The sequence below is a fragment of the Antrostomus carolinensis genome, unplaced genomic scaffold, assembly GCF_000700745.2.
Source record: "Antrostomus carolinensis isolate BGI_N321 unplaced genomic scaffold, ASM70074v2 scaffold21310, whole genome shotgun sequence".
In the NCBI taxonomy this organism is placed as follows: Eukaryota; Metazoa; Chordata; class Aves; order Caprimulgiformes; family Caprimulgidae; genus Antrostomus; species Antrostomus carolinensis.
Genome location: NW_010289426.1, coordinates 159,115 through 169,782, shown reverse-complemented (window position 1 = coordinate 169,782; position 10,668 = coordinate 159,115). Strand labels below are relative to the sequence as shown.

The following is a 10,668-nucleotide window of genomic DNA, read 5'->3' as shown; positions in this document are numbered from 1 at the left end:
GCTGCCATCCTGCTTCCATGGCCACACCATCCCTGGGGGTGAGCTCCATCCCACCCTTTCTGTCCCTGGGTTTAGCCTGGTTGGTGTGTGGGGGAAAGGCTGTCCATTTCCCTGCATAGCCGTGCTCGGAACAATGGACTTCTCATCTTGATTGGGACCTCTCAGGTCCCCAAGGAGAAAAACTATGTTAACAGGGAGCCATGGTGGAGAGGATATGTTAGTACTTCACAGGAGAAAAAAATTGCAGGAATGTGGTATTTATGCTAGTGTCAGGCATTATAAGCCCAGAAAATTCTGGCTTCTGGCTAAATGAAGAAATAAAATAATGTTCCATGTTCATCCAAGTGATTTTTAAGGCTGTTAGAAATTTCTTTCCTTTCACTCCGTGCAACGTCTTGTAAGAACTGGGATTGCGCAGATATTATAGAGGGTAGTTTAAGGATTATTTCTGCTGCAAGAAAGAAGTCTCAGCTCGACTTTCAGATATCAGCTTCTGTTTCCGGGGCTGCCTTCGGATTTGCCTGTGGACCATTATAATTTTTGGAGTGGAGATCTGCATCGTTTCATTACCGCTTCAAAGTTTCTGTTGTTGAGCTTTTAAGATGAAAGACTTTGCGGTCTTGCTGCTTCATAAAGTGACTGGCTTAGCATGATAAAAGCTGCTCTGGCTGTTCAGTGATAGGGGCTTATAGATATTTCTAATGAAAAAAAAAAAAAAACCAAAACCAAAAAAACAAAAACCAATTTCTTGTCTGCAGCTGCTGCGGAAGTTTTACCTGAATAGCCATTTTCTGCTGCCAATTCCTAGATTGATCGGGAACCTGGATCCTGGTCTGAAAAGAAGAGCACATGCTCCCTGGTACCATCCTACCTCTAACAACTAAAATATATTCTGAGCTCCTCTGCTACAAAGCAGCTGGTCAGTAAAACTGCTCTGTCTTCCCTCCAAAGGGTTAATGTCTATGGTTACAGCAGATGGGTGCAAACCAGCTCTGCCAAGTTCTCCTCGGGCTCATGAACAAGACTCCTTCCTCCTTGCCTCCTTATTAGTTCATCTCTGACCAGTGGTGCCTCACTGAAGTGGCAGATAAACAGCCAGTAAGGGAAGCAAACACAACTGTTTTAATGCTAGCGCAGGCTGAGTCTCAGCACACCAAGATGCTCATCCTCTGGTTTGCTGAAGATCAGTCTTTATCTGAAGTCGTTTGAGATACTCCCTTTGGCGGAAGACCCTCTTCATGCTTGCCTTCTCCTGAAAACGGCTCTACAGTAAATCACATATCAAAGGTCCTGGTTTCATGCAGCCAAGCTCATAACCATTACTCACTGGAAAGCCAGGGTTCGACAAACATTTATTTTGATCTTTTTGCAAAGCTGTGTTGATGAGTAACTGGAAAGCCTTCTCTGGACCTTCACATGCTCTGAGTGAGATGAAAACTTTCAAACATCTTGAGGATACTAGATGGCAAGGGAGTTGGAACTGGATGACCTTTAAGGTCCCTTCCAACCCATACCATTCTATGATTCTATGATATGACATGAGACACGAGAAGGCTGCTTTTTAAAATGTGAAAAGGGGCAGCGAACTGTCTCTGGTCTACGTGTTTGGGTTTATCCATCAGCCAGAGAGAAGACAGAATTGTGCATTATCAAGGCGGAGGCTAAAATGGATGGCTCTGAAACACTGGTTGAGGCACCAGAGTCTCCCTCTCTTTTTAGAAAGTTATTTCAAAAATTTAAATCAGCGAGGACTAAGTAAATAGTTGAACAGATAATTTAATAAAGCATCCTCTTATGGTGCTTTTCTGAGACAAGAATATCAGTAGCATGCATAAAACCCCAATGAGTCACCACCTCACAGCATTGTTCATTCAGAGAGCTCTTTTCTTCCCAGAGAGACCCAGAACATAAGAACTTTACAAGAATTAGTTCGCTGAAAATGCAGGTAGCTCCTATCAAACCACACACAGCACCATCACACATCTGTGATAACACTGGCACCTGCAAAAGAAAAAGAAGGAGATAAGTGCATATGCCTATTCAGTGTCCTACCACCTCCAAACATCTGCAGGTCCATGAGAACCCTAGACACTGGGTATGGCAGTTCTTCCACAGACACATATCTAGGCCTTCCTGGTTGCTGTAATTGCATTTCTCGGAGGATTTCTCAATGCCTCTGTGTTTGTCGGTGTTTTTTTCATGCCATCAGGTGTCTAGTGTCTAGGGCATCAGTGTTGGCTGGAGCTTGTTGGTACTAACCATATGTCAGGTCTGCTGAGTGTTTCAATGATGACTGAGCTACAGTGCCTCAGAACTACATCTCTTTAGCAGTGTTTTCACTGTGCATTTGATTTAACTAGAATTAGTTAAACTACTAAAGTAGACCAAATTTAAGTTTTATGCACTAGACTACTGTGGTCTTCAGGCCAGTGCCAGTGGGGACTAAATAACCCTTCAGTTAACTGTCCTGTTTCTGTCATTCAAACAGGGACTCTAAATCCAAGAGTGAAGTTTGAATACAAGTTGAAATCCATTTTCTAGAAAGCCTACATTTTCAAATCAAAAGTTAACTGCTTTCCAATGTCACAACATTGCTGGTGGGACACTTTTGAGACTAATTTGCAGGATCCATTCACCGGATCAAAACAATCTCCTGTATTTCTATTCTAAAAGTGTGTACCACATGGTGGATTATTCCAGGTAACAGAGTGGTTGCACAAGAGCATCCCTGGGGCAGTAATGACTGGAGGGGAGCACAGATGAACCTGGAGAGGACTACAACTTTCTGAGCATGTTTAGTACATTTGACTTTTTTTTTTTTTTCCCCTAAGCACAAGGGCTCCTGTGATTACCCTCAGCCCTTCAGGAGGTGCCATTTGCTCTCAAGAGGAATGTATCCAGGCTGAATCTATGATTGTACTGTTACAGCCCTGTACATCAGAAGATCTCAAAGTACAGTACAAAGCAAAGCTGTTTCATCACTGGAGACCCCGAAGGGAAAGGAGATCAAATGATCTGTGAGCAAAGCAGTGGCAGCTCTGGGAGCAAGACTCCAATCTTAAGAATAAGGACTCTCATGGCCAGAGTGGGAAGCAGAGATCATCTTTAAATCCATCACTTCCATTTGCACAGTGTCGAAAGTGTGAGTGGGTTGTCCATCCTGAGTCAGGGAATGGGGGAAAAAGTTCTTGAGTTCAACTTACATCCAAGTGGCACTGTACAGAGGTGGTCACTCAGGTCAGGAGGACTCCATAGATGTGTTTGTGCAACCTTACAGTTACCAACAGTAGAGATGACCCTGCAGTGCTGTCATGGCATTTCATCCAGTTGTGGAGCTAGATTGGGGATGCTTGTCTTTTTTCTTGCTGCCTAGTGCATGGCAGTTATTAGTGTCTTGATCGTGACAAGCAGTTTAACTGGGAAAAGGCTTTGTTCAGCCCAGGAGAGCCAACCGGCTAGCAGCTGGTGCAGTTGCCTGGAATGTGGGCAAATCCCCAAGCAGGACTTTATTCCCCCAAGTCAAACAGTGATTCAGCTTCACTGGCCTCTTTCAATCAGTGTTGTTGGAGCCTTTCTGCTTCAAGTAAATTATTCAATAGCCATCAGGGTAAGAAGCAGGGCTGGCAGTGCAGCTTGGTGGTTACTGCAGTCAGCAGATGTGTGTCTGTGAGAGGCGAGCTCAGGACTCTTCTCCAGCAGGTTTATGTGAAGTGACTGCTCCATCAGGATGGATAGATAGAGCCCAGCCTCACAATGCCCATCCTTAGGAAATAAGTGTCATGCCTAAGGCTTGAGGGATCAGCAGCTCAGGGTTTGCAGGCTGGATATGCTGGATCACAGATGATTTCCCAAACAAGCCAGCTGTTGGCTACTCTGGGCAGACGGCGCGCCCTGTAGTCACTTCCTCAAAAACTCTGAAAGATCTTTTGTTTTGTTTTGTTTTCTTTGTCCCAGCACAGAATGGAAACTTGCTGAAATCTCAGAAAAGGTTCAGAGAATGGGAAACAATTTCCCACCCATTTCTAGCCAGCAATGCTGTTTTCCTCCCCAGAAAAATATGTGCAAAAGAGGAAAAAAGTCCCAGAGCATCCCATAAGCACTCTGTCTGGAATCCTGCTGCACTCTGGTTTCTAAAGAATTCAATTTACATATGCAAGTTGGGTCGTCTAAACAGTTACCTTGTGGATTGGGAGTAGAAGAATGCAGCCTTCTCTTTCAGCAAGGATTTGAGGGAAGTATTAGTATTCCTTGAACTGCAAAGTTGATCAGGCCTCGGGGAGGGAAGAAAGAAGGGTCTCAGGACAGCATCTGGTGCCAGAACAAATGTCCAGCATCTGCTGCAGTCTAAGCAAGACGTGTATTGCTGCTACAGAAGGGAAGAGGGGAATAAGGAACTGGTTATGCAAAGGGTGTAGTTTATTGCTGCTGCTTATTGATTAAGGGATCATCCTGTGTTTTTATGCTGCCCTTGGATTTAATCTGATAATGGGAGGAGGGAGATATTTCTGTACACTTTGGGTGGAGTTTTCTTGGGGAGCGGCCAGGAAGAGGGACCATTTTGATACTGCTCTGTTTATCCCAGGGCTTGGCCAGGGCATGCAGGGGAAGCAGTGGCTCTGGCCATGTTTCAGTGAGGAGGGCTGTGAGCCACCTGCAGCCCACGTGCCTCACAGGCTCAGCCATCTGGAAGCAGATTCCCCCAGTGCCCCTCTTCAGTCAAGATCACGGTAACATGCTTGTCTGTAAAGAGATGCCTGAGATTTCCTTGCCCTGAAGGAGCTCCCATTGAGTGCCTGGTGTTTCCTTTCAAGAGAGGCTTGCTGCCACTATTTCTAATGCAATACGGAGGCCTGAAATCTCCCTCCAGGAAAACCATTTCTTCTAAAGGTTCCTCTGATGGACCACAGCCATGGCAAGTGGTCAGAGAAGGAACTTCCACTCCTGCCTCCCACAAGCCCCATGGGATCAGATCATGATCTAGCACAACAGTGCTGGGAGCAGCCGCGGGAGTCAGACCACAGGCTGACTGTAAGACACGAGATGTGTGAAAATGAGAGGCTGACCGTTTGGCTCATTGCTGCCCTGTTGTGGATAAATCTGAATTGGGAAAGAAAATTCCAGCTTCTGACCAACCCAGGGGTGTGATAATTCGTAGACCCTGTAGGAAACTACCAAGGAAACTTTTACCTTTTTACCAAGAAATTTGGACTTTCCTCCCAGTTCTAGTCTGGCTAGAGGACTGGGCTGGGACATTTGTCATATATGGCCAGTGTCACTTAAAAATTCAGCCTTGAATTCTTGCTAGTTTAGAAATGAGGTATTTAAAACTCTCCAGAAGTGAAATGGCTTTCAGTTGTGAGCTGTGGCATTTACATTTACCCTGCAAAGATAACGGTGCTGTAAGGTCAAGCTTTTCATACTGAAAAGTTATTCCAGGCAGTTTTAAAATGTAAAATATGTGGGTTATTTTTGTTCTTTAGCAGGTAGAGCTGAGCCTATGACAGCCAACGTGCCTAAGTCTGAATATGAAATGGTATGGAAAGGCCAGTGTGCTCCAGTTAAAACCCTATAACACCTATCTGGAATTGATTTTCTGTAAGAAGAGGCAGCAGGGGGCAAAGGCCTATGGTAAATTTTTTATTGACCTTCATGGACTACCGTCCGCTATCAACAATGCCCAGAGCTTTGGGCTCAACCTTTACTGCATCCTTCCATTCACCACTTCACATCTCCGTTTTGATCTTTGCCTAACTCTGAGAGTGTAGGGAGATGGGGAAAGTCTTCTGGTTTAAAATTTTCTGTATCTTACTTAAGGCTAAAGGATATTTTTTTTGTTGTTGCTTGAAATCTGAGAGAGTTTTGAATTCTAAGTAGATATTTTACTGTTTGCAAAAACGAAAAAAAATCAAGTTTCTTCCATTCAGAGCTAATTCAGTTAATAAACATTGAATAGATAAAACCCAAGCTTTTAGTACATCCAAAAAATGAGCACATAAACATAACATGTTTTCCAAGTTGGAAAGAATTAGTTTGAAAGTAAAGATGAGATAGCTCAAACAGAGGTGTCTCTAGGTCAGCTTTGCAATTCATATTTATTCCATGTTCCAAAGTCTATGGCAGTCAATGGAAAGCATCTGCTGGCTTTAATAGGTGTTTATTCAAGATGAGGGGTTGAAGTGGACAAGCAAATTGATATGGGAGGAGCCACCATCAAAGAACACCCATCCTGGGCATGCTGGAAATTTACTTGGCTAGAAATATTATTGAACATCAGAGGAGGCAATGATACGGAGTACCTCATGGAGTTATCTTGTTTCTTGTTTTGCTTATGAGCTTTGTCCCATCACTTCTTTCTGGATCTGAGTGAAAGAGTTTTCCCGTCTCTCAAAAGTATTCAAGGGAAAGAAACTGAAAGTAAAAAAGATCTCCATCTAAGATAGAGACACAGAAAAATTAATTTAAGAAATTGAAACTCTAGCAGATGAATGGAATTAATTTTAAAATAATTTCCTAATTTTATTTCAATTTGTGACCTTTTCAAATTCATTTTACCTTATGATGACCTTATGTTTCTCAACATAATATCTTTTAGAACAACATAAAAATGCTAAATTTTTTTCTTTTTAGAGTGTAGAAGGCGTTACTCTGACAGTTTGGAAATTCTTCCCACAACATATTTTGCCAACATCAAAAAAGTCTTAAAACTAACCCTGGTCATTTTCGTAAGTCAGCATTTTTGAAGGGGAGATGAGAGGGGGAGTGCCAGTGATAAATCCTCCCAAGGCTCTCCGTTTCTGTGTCTGAAAAATGGATCCCGCCTTCATTTACTTCTCTGGGCATAGTCACTGCTGAAGGACTTGTATGTGGTTTTTCCTTTGAAGCATCACTGGACCTCAGGCAACAGAGGATTTTGCTTATGTATTCAAGTGGCTGTCAGTCAGCCTGTATTGAACACCTTGCCTATGTATACAGCTATAGTAATGCTTGACTTTGCTGCTGCCTGGTAACACCTTTCATTCTTAATGTCCTCTGATCAGGGGATTAGGTCAGGCCAGTTTTATTATTTAGAATGATCCTGGTGCTGCTAATCTGCTTTTGAATATAATTTTGAAAAAGGTTCTCTCTTCCTAAATGCACTAGTGAGTGTTTTTTTGTGTGGTTAAACTCCTTTTCTGTTTCCCAGATGCTTCCCTTCCTGGGCACTTTGGGCAGGCTGTCACTGAGAAGAGAGGAATTGTTCATCCATAGCATGATTTTAGGACATGGGTTTCCCTGGAAGCCCACAAGACCTAAGAGGCTTTTGTGTAAAGCATCAGACTAACCTATTGGATCTGCTATCAAACATTTCAGATAGCCCACTGTACGCGCGAGATCTAAATTAGAGCAGACAGTAATGCAACGCATATTACTGGTTTTGGGCTGAAAAAGTCCCAGGCCATCTTACAAATCTGACAGCATCCAGCAGAGTTTTACACAGGGAAAAAAATGACGTACCTGTTTGCAGCAGGGAGGGGTGCCCACGCTGGATGCACTGCGAAAACCCAGGTTTCTGTTGGACATCAGGACTTCTTCCCTCTGCAAATTAATAGCGACCAATGGCTGAACCAGCACTGTGGACATAAATCATGGGAAGGAACAGCGAGAAATGAGTACAAGGCTTTTCTTTCTATTTAGTAATTTATCAAGGGAAGTGGCACATTAATAAACAGATCTCCCTTGAGGTGTGGGAGTAACAGAGATAAATATGACTGTCAAATCTGGCCTGCTTCCTTCTGTTAGAGAAGGAGGAGACTGTGGAAATGCAAATGAAGAAAACAATTTCTATATCTGGAAAGACACATATTATTTGTAAGACAGAAACACTGACAACTCAGCTGAGATGGAGCCCAGTTGCACGATGTGCAATACATATGGAATAAAACACAAACCCTATCTAAAGGAGCTCATCTAAATAGATGGCACTGTGAAATAGGGACACGGAAAGAAGCAGTAACTTGCTCAAGGAGACATGTCTGGGGAGGACTGGGAACAGCACCCAGGTCATGGCCCATGTATTGAATCAAGATGCCTTATGGTCAGAAGAAAAAAAAGAAAAGGAAAAAAAAAAGTTTAAGTAGTTCAAATCAATACATTAATACGTTGCGGACAGAGTGCAGTTTTGAGTATTATGATCTAGACCCGCACAACCCTCATGTTGCTTGTTCTAGGGCTCCAGCAAGGGCCCAAATTTCATGCACCAGGTGTGAAGCTTGGGAATGCTCCACTCCAGCCTTTAGGCAGGGCCAGCCTTCGCTGAGGGGAGTTTGTTTGCTGCTTTCGGTTTTGCAGCCATAGCACCACTACAAACTGTCTGCTCCTTTTCCAGCTCCCGAGGGAAGTGCCACTCACCACGGCAGAACAGAACTGGAAACTGCCAGCCACAAGCATTAGGAAAGTTTGAGTCTAGTCCTTCCAAATTATGTGACAGCTTTAGCAGTTAGGAGGTTATTTTTACAGACCTGTGCATTCTTTCTGTTTGCTAGGTGATCCTTAAGCCATGTTCTCAAGCTTCTCCCTACCCTATAGGGCTGTAAAATAATATGGTTATACAAAATACTAGAAGAACGTGTTCAGCAGATGTGCAACAACCCAATTTTTAGGAGAAATTCCCAATATTGTCAGTGTTGCACCTAGCAACTCTTAAAGCTTCTTAGGTATAGGACAAAAGTCACAGGAGTGCTTAGTTCAAGTGCCAACTTAGCCTTGGACTTCCAATAGGACCTTGGGCAAGCCATTTATCTTGTGCAGCAAGGGACATTATGGGTAATAAGGGGACAGTGGTACTAAACCCCATCAATTACACAGCACCCAGCCATGGTAATGACAGAGCCACTTAGGTACACAGGTGAGTCATGTGAAGAGACTGGGAGACTGCAACCCAGCCACTGGTCTCAGGGAAGTGGTGACACAAACTTCTGTGAGCCAACACAAATCAAGGAACTACTTGGTCATACTGGCAGGATATATTTTACCTCTTTGTACAACCCGTTCACTCTCTCCCACACCAGCATCATTGCCAGGACAGAATGTTTATGCTCTTGTATTTGGTCTTGTATTTGGTGATATGCAACCAAAATCAGTCCCTCCAACCAACTAGAGGAAAATAGCTCATACTGCCTCTCTGGGCAAGTTACTGTTTTATTCACAGGGTTTAATAGGATATGCCCACAGTACGCTTTCTGGGGAGACCGCTGCTGGAAAAGCCAGGTAGTCATACAGTGTTGTGCTCATTGAGGGAAGGAGCTGAAGAAGCTGAGCCCTCCTGATGATGATGGGGATTGCCAGCTAGACCCCATGGCTGAGTGGCAGAAAAAATGGTTAGTGGTTAGAATTTTATTTTCTTTTTAAATTGGTGACCTAAACACTACTCTTATTGATTTGGAGGAATGAGCCGCTCCAGGCAGGGCTTGGGCTCAGGTAGGCTTTGGATCAGATACCCTGGTACAGGGGAATGTTGTGATAGCACCTATCCTCAGCTCCTGTCCATGTCACGGTGGATCAGGCCTGGGCAGAGTTACCTCTGGATGAAGTCAGTTGCTCCAGTTGGCAGTGCTGAAACTTTGGGGGAGGCCAAATTCTTACAGTAATAACTCGCCATGTATTGCAGATCTGCAAATGGGACTGGCAGGGTTGGAAATTACTTCATACCCAAATGATTGACAATTGCTAATAGGGTCCAGGCACTGGCAAGTCCCCTTGGAGGGGGAGAGCTTGAACTTTGTCTCTGAGCTGCCAAATTGGTTTTCTTAAAACTCTTCATTTACTTTCGTGGCTCATGGAGCCTCGCCTTCTTTGTTAATTGGATGGTCAGCATTGTGCTTGCGCTTGTTTGGTTTCTGCTCCCTCCACACACAAGCGCACGCACCATTCCCAAGGGTCGCCCCAGCTCTGACATGCAGCTCTTCTGGCCCACTGCTCCTGCCACCAAGTCAACAGGGACGACTGCACTCACGGAAACCTTGCAGGGCCTTTTCCCTTTTAATTTTAAGTTAATTTAGTGCTGATGAAAGGGAGTGATGGACAGAACAGCTTCTGTTTATCTGCCGAGGAGGGCGAAGCAAGCAGGCATTCACGGGGCTGCCTGACCCCTGTCACTCAGCGCTCAGCAGAGAGGAAACCTCCCGTCAAAGTGCAACTGGTCCCTGCACTGCTCCTGGCTCCTGAACATCCTACAGCAGTCACGAGTGCAGCAGGTCTCAGCACCTCCCGCCTCCAACAGGAAGGGAGCAGCTCGCTGGTTTTGTCTGACAAAGTCTCTCTTCCCTACAGTGTCCCGGTTTTCAAGCCCACGGGTGACTCCGAGATTAAGCCGAAAACGAGCCCTGTCTATCTCCCCACTCTCTGATGCCAGCATTGATCTCCAGACGATGATCAGGACCTCCCCAAACTCTCTTGTGGCGTATATCAACAACTCCAGAAGTAGTTCAGCAGCGAGTGGGTCCTATGGCCACTTATCTGCTGGGACAATCAGGTAAAGCTCTGGGACCTGCTCCATTCAGCTGTGTAACCATCCCCCAGAAGGAGGGGGTGATCCTCCAGAGAGAAGGGCCTTCCCTTCCTGACATTTTCTGCTTTTGTGCACTGGGGCTCTGTAGTATATTCAATAAAAGCCCCCATCTGGTTTTGCAC

The 10,668-nt window shown here is 44.5% G+C and overlaps 1 protein-coding gene across 1 annotated transcript in view; it reads left to right on the top strand.

The window, feature by feature from the left end:
• Positions 1-10,668, top strand: part of GLI2 (GLI family zinc finger 2) — a 65,502-nt gene that overhangs the window by 27,945 nt on the left and 26,889 nt on the right. Inside the window, 1 exon segment of the mRNA XM_010170444.2 lies at positions 10,309-10,510. Coding sequence (XP_010168746.1) covers positions 10,309-10,510 — 202 coding nt within the window.